The sequence below is a fragment of the Alligator mississippiensis genome, chromosome 4 (genome assembly GCF_030867095.1).
Source record: "Alligator mississippiensis isolate rAllMis1 chromosome 4, rAllMis1, whole genome shotgun sequence".
In the NCBI taxonomy this organism is placed as follows: domain Eukaryota; kingdom Metazoa; phylum Chordata; order Crocodylia; family Alligatoridae; genus Alligator; species Alligator mississippiensis.
Genome location: NC_081827.1, coordinates 122,132,779 through 122,155,200, shown reverse-complemented (window position 1 = coordinate 122,155,200; position 22,422 = coordinate 122,132,779). Strand labels below are relative to the sequence as shown.

General features: G+C 42.9%; 1 protein-coding gene across 1 annotated transcript in view; it reads right to left on the bottom strand.

The window, feature by feature from the left end:
- PIK3C2G (phosphatidylinositol-4-phosphate 3-kinase catalytic subunit type 2 gamma) overlaps positions 1 to 22,422 on the bottom strand; it is a 372,292-nt gene that overhangs the window by 264,074 nt on the left and 85,796 nt on the right. Inside the window, 2 exon segments of the mRNA XM_059726204.1 lie at positions 6,064 to 6,097; positions 11,915 to 12,046. Of these exon segments, the coding sequence (XP_059582187.1) occupies positions 6,064 to 6,097; positions 11,915 to 12,046 (166 nt within the window).

Sequence of the window (22,422 nt, the reverse complement as noted above, 5' to 3'; positions counted from 1 at the left end):
GGTATTTGTTCTAATGGCTAGCAACCCACACAGTTTAAACCATGCACCTCAGTTCAAGTATCAGTGTATTTTGCTTCAGCTGCCAGCAACTTTAACATAGACATGATCACTGGGAAATGGAATACAGGATGACATTCAGCCTAGGTGAAGGCTGAGTTCAAGGCGCTCCACAACACATGAACTCCATTTTATAGGGGCAGAGGTGTAGTTGGGCAGCTTTGCATATGGAATATCCCAGAGGCCTGGAGCAGTGCTGTGCCAATCATAGCAATGTGGTCAGCCACAACTGTGGTGGCAGCTATTTTTGCAAGCTCCAAAGAGGCGCTTATAGCTGCTGCCCTGGTCACTCCCTCAGTTATGATACTATATAGAGTGAATCAACTGGAATAAATTTAGTAATTCTAATATAATAAAAGGCTTAGTCTGTCTGTCTGTTCATAACACTTGTGGCCAACTGTGCATGCACTGCCAAGAGGGTGGGTGGCGATTTCCTGCATGGCCCGGGCTGCATAGGCCCAAGTTTGTGCCGCTGCTGGGAAAGTTTGGCAGTGGGGAACATGCCCCAACCATGCAAGCTGTGGGTCTTCCCCCCCACCTCCCTGCCCGAGGGCAAAGGAGGGCATCACGGTGGTGGCACCCCCCAGCACAGCAGATGGGGGTGGCATGGAGGCAGGCAGGGAGGGAGGGAGAACAGAGGGGAGACAGGCAGATGGGGAGCAGTGGAGTGGGGAACAGGGTCATACCCAGAGCAGGAGGGGAAGGGGGGTGGACTTGGGTCAGACCCAAAGTGGTGGAGGAGAAGGAGGAGAAGGGGGGAGTGGGGTTGGACCCAAAGTGGTGGGGGGGAAGAAGCATGGAGCAGGGTTGGACCTTGAGTGGTGGGAGGAGTAGGGGGGGAGTGGGGTCAGACCCGAAGCGGAAGGGGAGGTGGGAGGGAGCAGGGTCTGCCCCAAAGCACTGAGAAGGGACTGGGGGTAGAGCAGGGCCAGATGAGGAGCAGCTGGGGGTGTGGGGGTGGAGCAGGGATGGACCTGGATTGGTGGGAGGGGGCAAAGTGGGGGCACAGGGATGAGGAGCAACTGGGGGGTGTGGGGGTGGAGCAGGGCTGGACCTGGATTGGTGGGAGGGGGCAAAGTGGGGGCACAGGGCTGGACACGGGGCTATGTCCCTCCTCCCCCACCATCATTCTTGATGGGCAATTTGCTAGTATAAAATATTAAGCCATGTACCCACTAGCATTACCTGCTAGGTTTTGGAAAGCATATACCAGTTTATTATTTTTCCTAACAGTATTTGCTTACTTGCTTCCAGTTCTATTATATTTCTGCCTTGTGTTTCAGTCTTAGACTTTCTGTCAGCATGGGAATTGTGTTGTTGCAGTAGCAGGTTATGTCAGCTGTGTGCATGTTAAACATGCCCTCTGTGCTCCTGTACATGCACTCTCTCCAGGTACAGTATGCATTTCTTGAATGGATTAACTGAATCCCAGAGAAAAGCTTCAAACTCTGGTAAAATCTGAGGACACAAGATTAAAGCTGCTCCTCCCCAGCTGTTATAAAAAAGGCAAAGCAAGGCCCTTGAATGCAATTCCTAAACCAAATAGCCTAACTGAAACAAAGGTAAAGTCTTAGAGCGTTGTAATAATAATAAAAAGGCATGGTATTAAATTTGTGTAAAAAATAAATAAATTGGAACCTCCAGCTATTCTCATGAAATTTTAGCACCGATCTGAGCTCTGATCCATTCTCATCACTCCTACTGACTGGAGAAATTTAAAAAGCCCCTAAAACACATATGAATGATAAAATAATCTTTCATTATAATGCCACATTAACTTATACCCACCTGTCCAGGTCATGAGATGTAGAAAGAATCTCAGTTTTACCAGTCTGGTCTTATGCATACATATATGCTACCCTGTTATTGCTGTCTTGCACACAAGTAAATAGCTTTGCTGCAAAGCAACAGTAAGTCAAAAAACATCAGGAGGAACTTAGAAAGGTGAAATATTATGGAGTGGAGCTGACTCAACAAAATGTATTTGAATTTATGATAAAAATTGGTCTATTCTTCTAAGGAAGAAGTTTCAGAGAAAGCTTATACCAGATATCCATGTTTTTTTAGCAAGGCACAAAAAAAAATTCTTTTTTTATTAAAAAACCCAGAAAATTTCTAAAAACATTTGGGAAAGAAAAATCTGGATTTGCCATTTCTTTTGAATTTTTTTTGAAAAGTATTTACCATGTTCTTCCAGAAATTATCATCAAATTCCAGTGAGGATTTATCAAATTTGTCCTTTTTAAAGTTCCATTAAAATGTCAACAATTCTACACAGTCAAAATATCCCAGCTTCTATATATCTGAGAAAAAGAAAAGAAAAGGTACTTCCAGAAGCATAAAGAAAGATGTTGCCACTCAACCAGGTGTAAGCTAGAATTTCTGGAATGTCTCCGAAGCATGTATTGACAGAATCCCAATTCTCTTAGATTTGATTAAATCAGTGCCTGAAGTCATGCATCTGCAACTGCTGTATAGACATTCATTTGTCAGTGTGTCAAAGAAGATGCATAAGCTGAGTGTAGTATAAACTTGCTCTCTGTCTTTCCATACCTTAGACTCGTAACAACCACAAAGCTAACTCTTTATTTAATTTGAATACTCCTAGTCTATATTTTATGGAAAAACTCTTTGCTGTAAATAGGCAAGAAAGTCTAGAAATAGTACTCTCTCACCACAAATAGTAAGAAGGAAAAGGAAGTTTAAGTAGGAAAGGTTTAATAAGAATAGCCTAAAAAATAAAGATAGATCAAAATGTGATACAAATAGCTTGTCCTGGATTTAATCTATTTGTATTAAAATTCAATGGATTTAATTTAATTGCATTAAAATTCAATGGAATAAACAAGCCCACGGTCAAAAGTGATAAGATGAACATGTTACTGTGTAACACTGAAGAATTCAATAAGGTTTGGGCTTTTAGTTCAGGGTCTTTGGCCTGCTTAATTAATGTAAACACAACCCATATCACAAATAATCTTTTTTTTTTTAACCTTTAAAGGAGAACCTCCCTCCCCTGCCCCAAAAAACCAGAAATAGTTTAAATGTAAAGTGTTAAAAGACTCTATTTTACCAGCATCACCTATTCCCTTTCCCATTAGCTGTACAGAGGTTTTATATTGCACGGACAGAGAGAAACTGTTTCACAGTCTTTTAGTATGTATTGAGGAAAGTAATACCAATTATTTATGCGGAAAAGAGGGAAAATAGTTTTAAAGGGCTGAACCTGTTGTCCTTAAGAGTACAATCCTATTTCACTGAAGAAGCACATGCATGGAAGGAGAGAACAGCCAAGGCAGGAAATGAAGAAACTGGGAGAATGCAGAGATTCCCTGGTGCAAATTCTTATTTGCAGACTCACTGCTTGAGAAAGGCAAGCAGAGCACATGATCTTATCAGCCATTCTGAACAACTTATACTTGCATTTAGGCTTTTGAAGATGATTTTTGGCTGACTTTGTAGTCACAGCTTTATGGCAGTGTTAAAATATATGTAGTCTTAGATGACAAAGATTCTTTAGCAGAAGGCAGAGGGAGAAAAAAAGAGAAGAAATATGGGTAGGAAGGATAAGGAGAGGAGAAGAAAAGGGAAAGTTCAGGAAAAAGTCTCACATTACAGGTGGTCTGTGGGACTTAATTATACCTGGTGGAGGTGACAATGTCACCTCTTTGGCATGGCCAGGATCAGGATATTCTGACAAAGGCCCAAGAATCCCAGAAGATAGGAAGGTGAGTCATGGTGATAAAGCTCACTACTTCCAGTTCTGGAGGGCAGTTTCAAGCAATATTTCCACACTGGCTGGCTTGTCAAATTAAAGATGTAGATGGAAGAGCCCATTCTCACATGATTTGTTCGCTATCAAGTCTGGTTTTAGTCTGCTGATTTCCAATCTGCCTATCTTCAAATTAAATAGATATTATTTTACGTTCCCTTGTTTGGAGCAGTAGCCTTTTTTGTGTGGACTAACTTGGTTGTTCTATTTTAATTTTTTGATGACTTTTATAAAGAATTTTATGGAACAGGCTGAGCTGGACTCCAGCAATGTCGAAAACAGGCCTCTGCACGGCATCACTAAGATCTGACAGGTTCTGACTTGCCATCAGTAAGGTGCAGCTTCTAAAGGTACATTACAGAATGGATTCTGCAATTAAAGGTGTGCCTTCAACTGCAAAATGCTTGTGCTTTCTGACACAAATGAAAAGGTGCGGTCAACCAGAGAGCCAACTTTCTGCTAAGAACTTTTATATTACTCAACAAACGAGATATTCCTTGAGAAAGATGCTGATACAGTAAAGACTAAGCTTGCAAACCATCCTTATGTACAGAAATGCTTCAGAGTATTACCCTGCAGACTTTTTGAAGGGAGTGTGCAGGAAGAGGTACATGTGAATCAAGGGTAGGTGGTGAATGGTAGGCCTGTGCAAAGTGGCTAGTATTTGCTTCAGATTCAGCCGATTTGGAGGACAGTGATTCAATTTGGTGATTTGAATCACTGTCCCAAATCGAATCGGCCGAATCTCCAAATTGGCCCCATCCCCCGCTCGCTCTCAGTGGCTGTCCCTCCCACTCTTCCAGCTCCTGGCTCTTTGAAAAAAAAAGCCCCTACTCACCAGCTGCTGCCAGGCTGGGGGGGGGAGGGGGGCAATCCCCGCTGACCCCCACAGCCCCACGCTGCGTGGGGGGCTCTGCCACGAGCCCCCAGAAGCCCCAAGGCCACTGCAGCAGCCAGTGAGTTAGAGGATTTTTTTTTTTTTTTAAGAGCCTGCTCCTCCAGCCCCCCCTCCCCTGCTCCCTATTTGGGTCCAGCTCCCTGCGGCAGCCAGTGGGAACTGCCCATATCACTGAATCTCTCTGAATCTTTTCCGAATCAATTCAGAGAGCTTCAAATCGATTCAGACCCTTCCCTTTAATTGGGCCAAATCTCCAAATCGAATCAGCACCTGAAGCGTCACACAGCCCTAGTGAACAGCCCTTTATTGATTCCTGTACCTGCAGCAACGTGTTGCCATACCTAGAAAGCTTAGCAATGAATGCTTCCAAGAGGGAGGAAGAATGGTCTCCTCATGTGCTCAGGTATGTTTCCCTCTCCCCTATGCTCAAGAGCATTTCCTTCAGGTGGAGACATATGAGCCATCTATATATAGTATTTAAGTACTGCTATTGAATTTTGAAAAGTGCTGGAATGATCAGCCTGATATTTAAAATCCTGTTTATCTTTGGATAGATTCAGTACAGGCACCAGAGGTACAAGCTGCCTTGGTATTGCCCTGCTACCATATCTTATCCCTGATCAAAACTATCTCTGCATTTAAAGAATTTGCATATTCTTTGTTGCAATTCAGTTCATGGCCTCTCAGACAAGTGTGACAAACAGTTTTTTTATTTTGGTATCATGGACATTCATCTTTCAGAAAATTAATATTACTAGTTAATTTTACATAGGCCATGAAAACAATATCAGATAGTAAACATTTCCATTCACTACTGAAGTGGTTTGCTTTCAGATGGTCTAAAAATAGATGGTTATGTGCCAGCCTCCATTACCCATGTCCTAGATCCCTTAAAATGATATTACTAGCATATCAACATCAGAGTGTATTGGGGCTGTGTAGAAATGTCAGAGAAAATTTAGCTTTCAAACTTCACCATAATGTCTCACTTTTCCTTTTTCCCCAGAAGAAGGAAGATTAAGGGACAATCTCTAAAATGGGCCATAATCTACTTTGCTTTCCAATATGCCACTACATATAATTATATTGTCTAAGGTGCCAAAAATAGTGACTTGGTTCTCAATATTTTATCTCTAAAATGAACCTAAGATGACATTCTACATTGTTCATATTTTTATCCATCCTCTTCTTTTGTTTTTAATTCAAAGCAATTAAGTGATTAAGTAATATCTATACCATGTAGGAGCTTATTAACTAACATTCATTCTAAATGCATAATGACATGATACCAAATCTGATAATTGTTATTTGTATTAATATCTAAAAACAATTTTACCTTTGACTGGAGTTTCTAAATTTTGAAGAGAAATCTAAAGAGAAAAAAAGAGAAAAAAATTCATGAATCCAAACAACATAGGGGAGAGCAAACTCTAATTTAACTGGAGTGGGTGATGTATTTGCTTATAGTAGAGGTTTCATGTTCATGGCTCGCTTCACCAGGGCAGTTTCTATTGGAACCTTCACTCTTGACTATGTTCTTATCTCTTTGCTGCTGCTCAGGGATGCTAGTGACACCATTATTTAACAGGATGCTTTCAAAAGTTCCAGTTTGTTCACATACCATGTGCAATGTTAAATGTGCATTTTCCCTAAAATACTCAGGTATCTGGGCAGTACTTATCAGGTTAGTATGAGTGGAAGTTTAATTCTTACTTCAAGGGAGAAAAGGGGACTCTGTCTTAAAAAGCATTTTTATAATCTTCACATGCAGCAAGAAAATGTTTGTTTTATTCTTTCATATTTTGTAAAGTAAATAATCTTCCTGGAACAGTTATAATTTCAACAGACTGTAGCTGATTTAATATAGAGTGGATTAGTGCCTGTTCTGGCAGGATTTTGTCTCTTAAGACTTTTCTTGTGAATTGTTGCAAAAGAGAAAAAGAGCAAGAACATTAATTGTATACCAGGCCCAGATTTCCCTTGAATGAACTTTAAAATTCCCAGAGTCAAAGTGGTTGGGGATTGGATGAATCACTTTTGTAGAAAGATGCCACCAAGTCCTGCAGAAATTACCACTAATGCCAAATTCTTTCATAATTGCCCAGTCACAGTATGGGAACTTTCGTGGCACTGCCAGGGAAGAAATGCCAAGTGCTATTTAAACAGAAACCGATTTGAAAATAACTGTTTTGTATAAAAAAATACAGATGAACCAGATAGAAGCACATTGAGATGCACAAAAAAAATTACCCTATGTGATTTACCTGGGAAAGAGTAAGCAGCAGATTCCCTAAGGGGAAGTGTGTATTCAGGGAGGCTGCCAAGTTGATGTGTTAAAAGGCATTCCAAAACAAAACCACAGCACAGTACTCTAAATCGTCAGAAAACCACATGAAAAAGTAATTAGAACTTTTCTCCTGGCATATGTGCCTTTCCTGCTGTGTAACACAGCAGCATTAGGAATGCAACAAGTTGCCATGCAAAACTGATTTGCATTACAGCACTCCAATTTCATGTGAGTTATTGCTTGGTTAATTGGAAAATGGAAAATCCTTACTTCATTTGGTCAGACACCCTGTCTCACTTCCACTTGCACAAGCCCAAAAGAAACTTGTAGCACTTTGTGCTTAGAAGCATTATAGAAACACTCAAAACAGATTGAGTAGTCTACAGATCTAAGAATCAAGTGCCAAAAGGGCACAGTACTGTATTAACTAGGGGACCAAAAGTTCCCATCAACCCCACCCTCAATTACAGTGCAAATTAGACATAAAACAAGTTCTCTACCAAATAGAAGGGACTTATATTGCAATCATGCTACATATGTAGTTTTAGAGATAGATGTAATGAGACAAATAACTAGATGAAGTTCTGGCCCATCATTTTTCTATCTATGCATTTATGTAATGCATATTTATTTTATTATTTTACACACATTCTCTCTCTCACATTATATCAGTGGGAAAGCCAGATTCCAGGAGAAAAGTTCTGTTTTTTCACATGGTTTTCTGATGATTTCGAATATTATGTTGTGGTTTTGTTTGGGAATGCCTACACGCATACGCGCGTGCGCGCGCGTGGGCACTCCAGAACAAAACCACAACATAATTGACTAAATTATTATTCAGATGTGTGCAGAGCTGTCCTGCAGGCCTCATGCTCTGAGGGGCCCCATGGAGCTAGGCAGAGCAGCCGCAGCAATTCTCTGCTGCTGCCACCAGCTTCTCATCCAGGTGCACGCTACCACACCCCACCGCTGACACTGCCGATGGTGATGGCAGCTTCTTCGGGTCCAGGCTGCACAGGATTGGGGCAGTGGCGGGGTCCCCCATAGGCTGCATTGCCCCAGGCACCACACCCTGCTCAGGTCAGCTCTGAATATGTGTGCACATGTGTGTGTATGTGTGTTTGTGCATTTTGGAAAAACTGAATGTGATCTAATTGCTGTGCAGCAGACCATGCGACTACCTTTATAGTACAGATGCCTCTGAGCAAGATGAAGTTCTTTATAAAGAAAACTTGAACTTTTTAGGAACTGCCCAAGTCTAATCGACTATCTTAGCACTTGTTTCTCAAAGGGATCAGAAACAAGAAGCCTCAGCAGAGTCTGCTGGTGCAGGAGCAGTTTGGATACTGTTTGAAGTTAGTGTTAATCAGCTCTGCCTCACCAAGGAGGGAGGAAGTGTCAGTCAAGGTCATGGACAGTCTTTAAAGAAAGGCTTCAAGGGACATGCAGCTAGTTCAGCTTACTAAGCCAAAAAGAAAATTATGAGATGTCTTTTCTTTCAACAACTTGAAACTACAACTTTGGAAAGTCTTCATGAATGTGGATATTACATTGAGGGCTCTCTCAGTGAAATGTGGAACTCAACAGCAATTATTACACACATATACACACACACACACACACACACACTATAAAGATGTGTTAATACCAGAGGGGAAATTTTGGAACAGAATTTGCATTCCTCCCATTTAACATCCAGAAGATGGCATTTAGAAAGGACATCATTTCACTCAAAACAGATGAGCAAGCACCAATATTATCATCATCATCAATCATAAATAGTGCCCAGAGAGTTCAGCTAAGAAAAGGACTCCCGCATCTGTTAGACACTATACATACAAATTAAGAGAGATTTCTTGCCCAAAAGAACTTACTGTTTAAAAGGATGAGGCATAAAATATCTTATTATTACTACTGTTATGTTAAATATGGGGAAGTTGATGGTATGACTTGGGTAACATCACAGAAAATGTTTGTGACAGAGCTTGGAACTGAACTCATGCTGGAAGTATGAGAAAAAACTGCCATAAGAATATGCGGATTAGGTTCTTCATGATGGAACAAAGGATTTGGCTGGACAGCTTAAAATTCCAGTGATGTAAACTTTTGCAATGATGATGACTTGATCTGCAGAGGCAAACCAGTTTGTGGTTCTGTGGTACAGGGGACTGATAGGAAGAAAAACAGAACCCAAACTCGTGTTGGATTTTTCTCACTAACAGAAATGTAAAGCTCATGAAAGATGATCTGCATTCCTGTATTTCCCTGATTTCTGCCTCATTCCCTCCCCTTTCCCCCCAAAACAATGCTTCAGCTATTGCTCTCTGATACTATCCCATACATCTGTTCTGCTGGATTTCAAGTAGGGCAATTCTGATCATTGACTCTGTGACATCTGAAGCTGGAGAGGCCACTTACAGTTTGTTCATAATCGGGGCTCTCCTCATTGCAAGTGGAATTCAGCTTCCAACACAATCCCAAGTTGAGCCTCTAGACACTAAAAAAGGTTGCTGTTTCCATTCTAGATTCCCCCCCTCCACCCCCCCCCAAGCAGTCGTTCCACAATTTCTTCAGCCAGTGTTGTGAATCACTAATGTTCATGATCATATTTTCAGTAAAAGCAGGAAGCTGAAGAAGTAGCTTAGCTCCTTAAATCTTGTGAGTCAGTGGTGCTCAAATTTTTGGTCCTGTGGACCAGATGAGTGGTGCAAGGCTGGCCTGCAGGATGAATCAAACCCCACACACCACATCAGGCCCCATGCTACCTCTGCCTGGCCCCATGTGCCAGAATTGGGCCCCAGAGCCTAGGTGGCTGCCAAGTGCGGGGATTGGCTCCTGAGGTCCAGTATTGCCCTTGGCAAGCCCTGCACACTAGGATCAGGCCCTATGCCACCCTACGTGCATGATCTAGCACACAGGCCCTCGTGCTCTCTAAGGGTTTGGAAATTTGGCAGCAAGGGAGTAGCTGCCTACACTTTCTCACCTTAAAGCAAAACAGACACTTGCTACAAAATAATGGCACAAATCCATATCACTTATGTCATGGCCACAAATTTGGGGTCTCTGTGGCACAACAAGGGGCATTCCTAGGGTAGGTAGGATTGGGTCCCTGAAGCCCTGGGAATATCTACTCAAGTTTCCCCATTAACAGAGATCCACGCCAGGGAAATCCAACTTGGGGCACACCTCTGCAAATAGGGAACCCCAGACTTCCTCAATTGCAAAGGTACACTTGGGGATTCCTCAGGTACTCTTCTGCTAGTAGGGAAACCCAAAGTTCCCCATTTGTAGATGCATGCCCTGAATGTTGTCGTATGAGATTGGTTTCCAGCCACTCCCAGGAGAAGCAGCAATCTGGCCCTGTGGTACAACAGGCAACTTCTGTTTCATTCAGCGAAGCAGATCAGCTGTGCTGGGACACATGTCACAGCTGATCCTCTTCATTTGGCAAGATCTGTTTAGATCCTCTTTATTTCCTTGTGAAACTCCTGTAGTTTTTTTGTTCTTTTTCTCATGTGAAATACTAATAGAATATTTTTGTGAACATTTTTATTTAAATCAACATTATACTAGAAACATTATTTCACTGACCCATTTAGAATAGAAGCTCCCAGGACAGGGAATTTTAATATTTATCCATTAAGAACTAAGCATATTCAGGATGCAATATAAGCAATAATTAAACCACAGTGACTGCAAAAAGAATGCAAGAGAAGAAACTGAAACATATCAACTCTAATTTGTAATGAAAAATCTGATCTGCCTAAGCTTTTGATGGCACAGTCCAGGAGGAATAAGCATTGGTTTGGGAAATAAGATGTTCTGAGTACAAATTCCATTTCTTCCGTTCACTCACTTTCTGTCCTTTGGCAGTTCTCTTCACTTCTCAGATATATGTTTACCCATTTAAAAATATGCAGGGAGAACAATTGCTCTATTAGTGTTTGAACATCTGAAGAACATATGATTAGTAAGATGCAGGTAATATGCCACATGCCTCTTTCATGGTGCCTAAAATGCTACCAAAGAACTGAATTAACTTTCTCCAACTATTGCTCTGGGATCAGAGCTTTCACATGATGAACAACAGCCCCCCTCACAATCTTTGTTGGGTTTTTTTGGTTAGCTAAGCATCTCTTTTGTCTGTTTTCTTGCCTTGAGAATTCTTACACATATCACAAGATTCATGGGACAAAACCACTGTTTGGGTATTTGATTACTGAACAAAGGATACTACTCCCAGAAGAAAGAAGGATAGTTTCATCCAGTCAACAGTCTGAGCAGGCCAACATACAGAGCCCACTCTTTTGGGCTTTTCTTTTGGGCCATATAAAATCTCAAGTCAATGGAAGTTTTGCCTCAGTGTGGACTGTAAGCCATTGACAGGAAGAAAGATAAAAACTTATTGCATTCAATTTCTTAAGATATTGAAGTGGGGATCTGATTAAAGTGGAAAAGCACAGGGTTGACTTAGGGTTGTACCAACAAAGTAAGACCAATTTTCAGATGTGCTGAAGTACCCACCTTTCCCAAATGCTGACTTTAAATGAGTTCTGGGCACTGAGAATTGACAATCCTAAATACTTGTCCCAAGGTGGCACAAAGTCTATGGAAAACCTGGGAACAGAAGCTAGCCCCATATGTCTTTTGTTCATGGGATCAGCATTCTTTTGTTTTTCAGCTACACATATCATTCCTTTCAGTCTTTCCTTTTTAACATTGGCTTTTCCTATTTCCTACATTTGCCACTGAGAAAATACTTAGCAAGATAGTACTATGGACCATCATATTGAGAAAACAGAGATGAATGACACCCTTTTTTTAAAGTTATGATGTTCTAGAGAAAATAAGTTCTGCACACTACAGGCTAGGCTCACAAAGGCTTCAATACATCTTTTACCTGTGCTTTCCCCAGAAGCACTGAATGGAGTTTCTCAACTGCATCAGTAATATCCCTGGTTTCCACAGAAGAGAGGGCGCTGCAGATTGCCTTGATTTCTTCAATCACGCTATCCACTTTATGCTGTTGATGCTGAAAAGAAAAATCATATGAACTTAAACAGAAACACTCTGTGATAAACCTATCACTAAGAATTTGAAGTCATTAGGCACTTTCCACATATGGTACATGTGCATCCAGTTCCCTCCCCCACACTCCTCCCCGCAAACACACACACACTTAGATACCTTCCATAATAATGTCCTGAAAACAGCAGTGATGAGATCTTATGCATCTATTATAAATCTGGGTTAAACATTCCTAAGGACATTTTTACCAAATCAGGTATCACCAGTTTTTCAGTTTTGTCCCATACCTGAAATTTGGGCCAGGTTTTTCAAAAGTTTAGATGATAATCCAAGAACCTTTCAAGCAAAAATGACCTAAGATTACAGCAAGTCCAAGCAAATACCTTACTCAGGTTGAAAAGTATAACAAACTTAATTTTTTACATTAATTTAACATAGTGGCAATGCCCACCTCCCAGAACATCAGAAGCATGGGATTATTTGGATGGGGCAGTGCTTGCCTATGACCACCAGGTAAGGGCTGCCCAGGCCCTGCTGCCACCCTTTCCCACCAGGGCTGAGGGGCAGCTCTGCCTTGTGCGTCTCAAAGACTCCTCCTGATTGGTTGCTCTCTTACTGCCCAAACCATAGGGTCAGGCCAAAGGGAGTGGGACTGAGATGCCAGACAGAGGGAGTGTGGTCTGGAGTCTGGAAGCTTGCAGCTCTGACCAAATCCTAAAAAATCACACAGAAGCAGGGCTGCAAGGGACCTGCAGAGATCATTTAGTCCAATCCTGCCTGAGGCAGACTCATCCCTGTCAAAACCATCCTAGACAAATCCATCATCTGAATTCCTTGTAACACAACCATCAGCTCAGAAACAGCACAAGAAATTGCACTCTCATCTGCCACCAGTGAAGCAGGGGGACCACAGCAGCCAACGTCCTGCTTTTATAAACAGTTGTTAATATATGCTCCAGAGGTCCCAGGTAAAGGCTGTGTACCCACTGTGCAAGAAGGCCACTATCCACCACCTGTGGATACACTGGGTAGCAGTACAACTCTGTCACCAGATTAGCTGTGAAATAAGTAGAGTTAACTCTCACAAATAAGCAGCCACAGACCAAGCAGGATGTGGTAGGGACAGCAGATAACAATGCTTTCCCTTCTGAAAAGTATTTGATGGTGTTGTGACATGGTGTAGGTCAGCATTATAATAAGCCTATCCAGCCCCCAGCCATGGGTCTACAAGTCCTCAACAATAGAGCAGGCAGAAGATACTAGAATCTCAATGACAGCAAAGGTGACAGAGTGTAGCAGAATGGGATCTCCAAGTATCTTGGCATCCTTGCTTTTGGACCAAAGTCGCATTCTGTCAAGAACTACGTGGAAACTGATGTACAACAGCTTCTCCATGATAAAAGAAAGCGCTCCCAGACGTCTTCCATGGAAATGGCTTTTCCAGCACATTCTTCAAGTCTTTTGGTGACCCGCTAGTGACAATGGTAGTAAGATTGTGAGGTCTTGAAACTCCTAGTCATGAACTGGCTCCTAGTTATGAACTGGCATGAAGGCAGCAGTTACAAGAAGGTCATTTAGTACTTGGAACCAGGAGTGATTCAGCAGCTGTAATTTTGACTGAGCATCCCTCTTCAGGATCCACTCTGCTCACCCCACATGGGAAGGGAGCTAGAAGTACCCTAAACATAGTCCAACTAGCTTTTTCCTGACTAGATAACCATGCCTAGTGGGATCATCTTTACTGAGGTCAGAATCAGCATAGGAACACAACCAATTTTGGGACCTGAAACATCAGGACCCACAGAGACAATCCTAATGGTAAATTCTCAGTGGTGCCCAGAACGCACCACAATCATAGCTCAAGAACACAGTTGACACTACATTGATATCATTGTACTCAGAAAGATCCAATGAGTGGGAGATGGGAAATTCAAAGACCAAGGAGGTGACTATACCTTCTTTTGGAAGGGTAAACAGGAAGGAGAATGCCAGCTTCACAGAGTTGTTTTTGCCATCAAGAATGAACTCACAAACCAACTCAAGGACTTCTCTATTGGAATTAATGAGTGCCTTGTGACTCTTCATCTTAAACTGGCAGGGAGCCAATAAATCACTTTCATCAGTGTGTATGCCCTGACTCTTGACACCACCAATGAAACCAAAGAGGAATTATATGCTAATTCTGACCAGTGCTTTCTGGCATTCCAGAGGGGCACAGAATTACTCTTCTTGGTGATTTCAAGGCCAGAGTTAGAAGGAACTCAAACCTCTTGAATGGAACCATTAACAAGAAAGGAGAGGGAAAGATCAACTCCAACAGCATCCTCCTATGAGCAAATGTGTGGAACACAGATTCACCATCATCAACATCCTGTTCTGCCAAAATAACAGGCACAAGACATCAGGGCAACACCCGTGATCCAAGCATTGGCACTTGACTGGCTACATCATTGTTCATGCCAGAGACCAGAAAGATGTCCACATTACCTGAGCTATGCTAGGAGCTGATGACTACTGGACCAATCACCGACTCATCCACTCAGTTATGTCATTCAAACAGGCTCCCAATGGTGGCTGAAGCAGAAGCAATGCTGATGGAAGGACTCAACATAAAAGGACTCAAGGATCAATCAAGCGAGACCTCCTTCCAACAGTGTCTCAAAGGAAAACTGGTGAATTCCAATCAACAACAATATTAGAATGTGGGCAGCACTTGGGGTGCCTTCAAGTCCACTGTCATCAGCACTTCTGAAGAGACGCTTGGATTCTCTACCTGGAAACATCAGCACTGGTTTGATTACCTTCACCATCCGCCGTAAAGCTGGCAAGTCAGTCAGTAATACAGAAGTCCTTGATTTCAGGAAAGCTGACTTCGACAAGCTCAGGAGGCTTGTCAGTGAGGACCTAAAGGGCCACAACCCAAAGGGGGTGGGGAGTTCAGGACAAGTGGTTGTTCCTCAAGGGAGCAATCCTGCACGCGCAAGCCAAGTCTATCCCGTCTCAGAGGAAAGGCAGCAAAAGAGCACAGCAGCCCCTTGGCTCTCTAGGGAACTAGCAGACCTCTTGAGTCTTAAAAGGAAGACCTACAAGGGATGGAGGACTGGAACCACCACCAAGGAGGAATACTCTGCTTTGGTCCACACCTGCAGAGAGCAAACCAGGAAAGTCAAGGCTGTGATGGAACTCCAGCTAGCTACAAATATCAAGAACAATAAAAAGTCCTTTTTTAGACATGTGGGGAGCCAGAGGAAAAGCAAGGGAAACATTGGACCCCTGCTAAACCATATGGGACAACTGACAACCAATGCCCATGAAAAAGCAAACTTGCTAAATGGGTACGCTGTGTCAGTTTTTCACCAGTCTCAAGGGACAACCCTGCCCACTGTGGGTCAGGGATGCCTGGGTGAGGGAGACTCCTTACCCTCCATTGAAGCTGACCTCATGAAGGAACACCTTGACAGGCTCGATACCTTCAAGTCAGCCGGCCCTGACCGTTTACACTTAAGAGTACTCAAGGAGCTGGCTAGCATCATAGCTCAGCCCCTGGCATGGATCTTTGAAAACTCCTGGTGTTCTGGTGAAGTGCCCGAAGATTGGAAGAAGGCCAATGTCGTGCCTATCTTCAAGAAAGGGAGGAAAGTGGATCTGGCAAACTACAGGCCCATCAGCCTGACCTCTATCTTAGGGAAGGTCTTGGAAAAGATTATCAAAGAGGCCATCCTTAACAGACTAGCTGATGGCAATATCCTGCGGGATGCCCAGCATGGGTTTGTTGCGGGTCTTGCTTGACCAACCTCATTTCCTTTTATGACCAAGTGACCTATCACCTGGACAAGGGGGAAGAGATTGATGTCGTATATCTTGACTTTAAAAAAGCCTTTGATCTGGTATCCCATGATCACCTCTTGGCAAAACTGGCTAACTGCAGCCTTGGTGCACCATGATCTCACCATGATCTGCTGGCTGGGGAATTGGCTCTGCAGTAGGACCCAGAGGGTAGTGGTTGATCGAAGTCAATCGTCGTGGTGCCCTGTGACCAGCGGGGTCCCTCAAAGCTCTGTCCTAGGGCCTATACTTTTTAACATCTTCATCAATGATGTAGACTTTGGTGTCAGAAGTGAGTTGGCCAAGTTCGCCAATGACACCAAACTCTGGGGTAAAGCATCCACCCCTGAGAACAGGAGGGTAATCCAGGCAGATCTTGACAGGCTCAGGAAAAGGGCGGACGAGAACCTGATGGTGTTTAACAGCAAAAAATGCAAGGCTCTCTACATCGGGAGGAAAACCTGCAGCATGCTTATAGGCTTGGCAATGCTACGCTGGTTAGCACTACAGATGAAAGGGACTTGGGGGTCATGACTGACCATAAGATGAACATAAGCCTTCAATGTGATGCTGTGGCTAGTAAAGCGAGCAAAACGCTGGTGTGCATCCATAGATGCTTCTTAAGCAAGTCCCGGGACATCATCCTCCCATTGTACTTGGCCTTGGTGAGGCCGCAGCTGGAGTACTGCATCCAGTTTTGGGCTCCACAATTCAAAAAGGATGTGAAGAAGCTTGAGAGAGTGCAGAGAAGAGCCACGTGCATAATCAGAGGTCAGGAAAACAGACCTTATGAAGAGAGGCTGAGAGCCATGGGACCCTTCAGCCTGGAAAAGCGCAGGCTCAGAGGTGATCTGATGGCCACCTATAAGTTTATCAGGGGTGTTCACCAGGATCTGGGGGAACATCTGTTCACCGGAGCACCCCAAGGGATGACAAGATCGAATGGTCACAAACTCCAAAGCGACCAATTCAGGCTGGACATAAGGAAGAACTTCTTTACTGTACGAGCCCCCAAGGTTTGGAATAGACTGCTACTGGAGGTAGTTCAAGCACCCACTTTGAACTCCTTCAAGACACATTTGGATGTCTAGCTTGCTGGGATCCTATGATCCCTGCTGACTTCCTGCCCCTGGGGTTGGGGGCTGGACTCAATGATCCTTCGGGGTCCCTTCCAGCCCAAATGTCTATGAAATCTATGATAAGAATAACCAATAGTTACAAGAGTTGATCAACCACAAACATAAGGCCTTTTGTGTTTCACAAAATGACACCAACTCCAAGCAAAAGAAACTGAATCACCAACAAGCCAAGGCAGTTTCAAAGGAGGAATCATGATATGAAGAACAGATGGTGGGAAGACAAGGCAAAAGAGATTCAAAATCTATGATATGAACATTTTTTTCAGTGCCACCAAGGCTATCAATGGTCTGACCACTCAGGGATAAATCTTTTTGAGACCTAAGGATGGAAGAGACCTGATCAAGAAAAGGGGAGATATCAATGCCTGTTGAAAGGAGCATTTTGAAGAACTTTTCAATCAAGACCCTGTTGTTGATGAGAGAGTTCACCACACCATCCCACAACACCCAGTCAGAAATGACCTCAGAATCCCTCCAACCCATGATGAGGTGAGGAAAGCCATCAAGCAGATGAAGAATGACAGGGATCTGGAGTTGATGAAATCCTCACCAAAATCTTCAAGCAGGGGAGGTAGCAGGTCACATCACAGCTCCATGCCCTCATCTTAACGTTCTGGAATGATGAGGAAATCCCAGATGACCTCAGGACACCATGATCATGACAATCTTCAAGAAAGGAGACAAGTCCAACTGTGGAAATTACAGAGGGATCATCTTGCTGTCCACCACAAGAAAGATCATTGTGAGAACCCTCCTGAACTGTTTCCTTCTAATTGCTGAAGAGCTCCTCTTGGAATCTCAGTGTGGGTTTCAGGCATCGAGGCACAATTGACACGATCATCTTCAATGCTTGCCAGTTGCAGGAAAAATGCCAAGAACATAAACACCATTATATGGCCTTCTTTGACCTTAGGAAAGTATCTGACTATCAACTGAGAAGCGCTGTGGAGGATACTTCTGAAGTACAGATGCCCACTGAAATTTCTCACCATTCTTTGCCTGCTGCATGATGGCATGTGAGCAGCAGTTCTCAGTAACGGATCTCTCACAAATCTGTTTGAGGTTAAGATGGGAGTTAAGTAAGGCTGCATCATTACTCCAACACTCTTCTTGATATTCCTTACTGCAATCTGACCACCAACAAGCTTCCTGTCAGTGTGGAACTAAACTACTGAATGGATAGTACGCTGTTTAACCTGAGCTGACTCTGTGCCAAAATTAAGAACACCCTGACTTCAGTCATCAAGCTTCAGTACAATAATGATGCTGTACTGTCTGCTTACTTGGAGGCAGACCTTCAGGCAATCATCAGTGTTGTTACTGAGGCTTACAAGAAAATGTAATTGTTACTTAACATTTAGAAGACTAAGGTCCTTCATCAACAAGCTCTCAGTTACTGGAACTGGGGCCTGCTCATTCAGATTCATGGTGAGACTCTGGAGAACACTGAGTATTTCTTGTACCTTGGAAGCCATTTCTTTCAGAAGGCTGACATTTATGAAAAAATCCAACCCTGCCTCAAATGTACAAGTGCAGCCTTTGGACACCTGAGGAAATGGGTGTTTGAAGATTGTGACATCAGATCTAAAACCAAGCTCATGGTTTATTAAGCAGCCATGATCCCCACCTTACTGTATGGAGCTGAGATGTGGAAAATGCACAAAAGACACCTAAAGTCATTGGAAAAGTATCATCAGTGCTGCCTGCAGAAGATGCTTTGAATCCAGTGAGTAGACAGACACGCTAATACCAATATCATCTCAGAAGCAAACATCACAAGCAGCGAAGCGACAATCATCTAACATCAACTTCACTGGTCTGGCCACATCATCTGGATGTCTGACTCCAAGCTCCCAAATCAAGTTTTATTCTCCCAGCTCATTCAATGCATACACTCAAGAGGAGGGCAGAAAAAGTGTTTTAAGGATGTCCTCAAGGCCAAGTTGAAAACATGCAACATCAATATCAACTTGTGGGAGACTATTGCCCAGGACCACCTCAAATGGAGGAAGAGTCTGCTTCAAGGATCTCAGTTCTTTGAAACCTTAACAATGACAGCAGGAGATGGAAAAATGGAAGTAGCATGAACTGTGTGTTGCAGACCAACGAAAGAATCCAGAACCATCCACCCCATACAGAAACATGTGCCCAAGCTGCAGCAGAGTCTGTTAATCCTGGATTGGCCTTGTCACTCCTCTTCCGATCCATAGGTAAGAATCATGGAACACAATCATTCTTGACTACAAAGGACTGCCAGTGATGATGATCATAGTGGCTTAACTGAGTTTCATTAAAAAAAACCCCCAACAAATGTGGACAAGAAATCTTCTGAAGGCTACTGAATCCAGATTAACTGGAAATTTTTAAAAGTTTCCATGAATTATGTGTTAATTTAAGCTGCTGTTTTATTACTGCTTTTGTCTTCTGTTCATTTTAATAGGAGATGCTATAAAAGACATGTTCTTCCTTTGTAGAAATAGTGACTTCTTATACTAAGGTGTGTGTGAAAAAACTGCACTGCTTCTGGCATATGGGTAGGAAACTGAGTGGATATTTCATGAACTGCATTTCTGCACAAACATATAGCTCAAAGGTATTAAATGTTTGTGAAAAAAGCATAGATTTAAAAAATATTGCATTTTAAATCTTCATGCGTCAGATTACACTGCCTTCCATTGCCTTCAAGGTGTTTCAGATATACATACTGATGAACTGAGGTGCAGAATTTGGGTCCCAAAGGTGAAAGCAGAAATCTGCATAAATGTCATGGACCCAAGCTCAGGGAAAATTAATTTAATTTTGTTCACATATTCCTTGCTTTTGCTTAAATACTTGCTCCCTAAAAGTGTGAAATATATTCCTTGAGCAAGTATAAGCTCTCCTATTAAATTTTCTGTGTCTCTGTACAGATAACATTCCTTTTATTAAGCTACAGTGTGTCTACATGCTGATAAAGCCATTTCTGAAACTCATCCATTTCCACATCTGAAAGAGAAACACTGCCCCAAGATGAGCTATACTATTTTCAAACTCAAGGTCTATAGCTGAACTGCAGTGAGAAGGTTAGTACCTGTAATTAATATAATAAATGGATATCTTTGAATAACATTGCTTCCTTGTTCTAACTTCCCTGAATGGAGTTATGAGTAGGAATGCATTAAGCGCAGTATCTTGCTATTTGTAGCATAAGGATTTTGAAAAATAAAAATGGAACTTTTTAAATAATTGCCATAGGTATTGAAGGGGGAAGGATATTGGATGTGTTTACTTGTGTGGCCTAGTAAATTTTAGAGCTTTCTCAAGTCTTAAACTGACTCATCACTTTCCATCCTGTTCTTTTAAAATGAATGCATCTCCCATCCTTCTTATTTGTTTCTGTCCACTCTGACTTTTAGAATTAAATGCTTGCAGGTTTTCTTCTTTGCATGTACAGTTTGCACACAACTGCATGCTCAGGAGCTGCTAAAATGGAAGTGCTCTGTCACAACCTTAATTGGGACAGTTTGAAGATTATATGGGTTTAATTATCAAGCAGACCTAGAAAACAAGAGAGGTTTTTTCTCTCTTTCAGGAGTATACAGATCACTCACTCACTCACTTCTTTAGAGCAATGTGTTATCATTATAGATACATAAATTGTGACTAAGCCAATGGCTGTGTCACCCCTGGATGGGAAAAAAATCTTGTTTATATTTTCAGAGTACCCTGTGAAGTTCTGTAAATTATGATGGATATTTTTGAGGAGTGTTTGCATTTCTGCATGATATGCTGCATATTTTAGAATAGCACTGACAAATTATTTTACATCTTAAAACAACAACAACATATTAGATATGGGGTGTGCAGAGTAGCTACTAACAAGGAATAGCTCAGACCACCTTAGAGACTAAGCATATGTGAAAATAAGATATGACTGACAATAATTCATTCTCCCCTTCTCACTTTTCAGATGGGTATTTGATGAATATAGGTTTCCCATTCCACAACCAAAATCACATTGATTTTTGTCTCACTGGACAGAGAAAAAAGGGTACATGGAGACGTTACATTTAAATTGACCTACCTAGGGTTAGGCCAATCTGAATACCAATCTGTACAGATGTTTGGGGAGGTTAGATCAGGTGAAAAATAGCTGGTCTGATCTAATTTAGGCTACATAGAGACATTTGGGAATGTTAGGGAGAGGTCAGATTGAGTTAAAAATGGCCGGCTGATTTAAGGTAAATTGGGATGGGGGAGTTAGTAGTGGGGTTGGGGGAGAGTAAGGGGTGGGGAACAGGCTCAGGGGAATGGGGCATCTGCATGGTGATCAGGAGGGAAGATGGGGTCCATGGGGGACAGGCAGGGTCTGTGGGAGGGACTGGGGGGCTAGCAGTGTCCACAGGAGGGTTTGACAGGAACGGGGGGCGGGGTGTCCTGTGGAGGGGGGAGTTGGGGGCTCTCTTCTCCATCCCTGGGCCCAAGGGAAAATTTTTAGGCCCTTGACCTCCAGACACAACAACCCTGCCCAGCAAACTAATCCCTCCTCCCACCTGCCCTTTCCCCCACCCTGACTTACTTGTGCAACTCCTGGTACTGGCAAACCCCGGTAAAAGCAGCACAGGGAGCAGCTTTCGGGGGGGGGAGGGTTGCTAAAAATAGCTTGGTGCCGGGGCATGGGGGGTGGAGTAAAAGCACAATTCTGGGGCTCGGATAGCAGCTGGGCCTTTCCAGCTGTGGGGCTGCACTGGGAACTGTATGGAAATTAGTCATTTTTAGACCTATCTAACCCAATCTAAATTGAGTGTACTTTGCAGATAAGGTTAACTTAGATCTGTCTAAAAATGGCCAGCCCAATCTAACTGTCCTGAACTTTTGTACGGTTCGCATTTAGATCCATCTAGATCCTCCATGCAGCAAGGTTTGCACTTGGGAGTACCAGGTTAGATCAGGTGGCCATTTTTAACATGACCTAACCTCCCAAAATGTATGTATCTAGCCCCCATTTACCTGAGGACATGAATCAAGTTACATTGGAAATGGGTTAGCGTGATCTAATGAATATCATCTGTACACATTTGGAATGTAACCCCAGGGCTCAGAAAGCCCAGCCACATGCCACAGCTCCAGGGATTCATAGATTCATAGATTATACAGTCGGAAGGGACCCAATGGATCGTGTCCGACCCCCTGCCCCTGGCAGGAAAGAGGACCGAGGTCAGACAACCCCAGCCAGGTGATTGTCAAGCCTCCTCTTGAAGACCTCCAAGTTAGGTGACAGCACCACCTCTCTTGGAAGCCCATTCCATACTCTGGCCACCCATATTGTAAAAAATTTCTTCCTAATGTCTAACCTAAATCTACTCTCCACTAGTTTGCACCCATTATTCCTAGTTACTCCCTGGCGTGCTCTGGAAAACAGTGCATCCCCAATTCC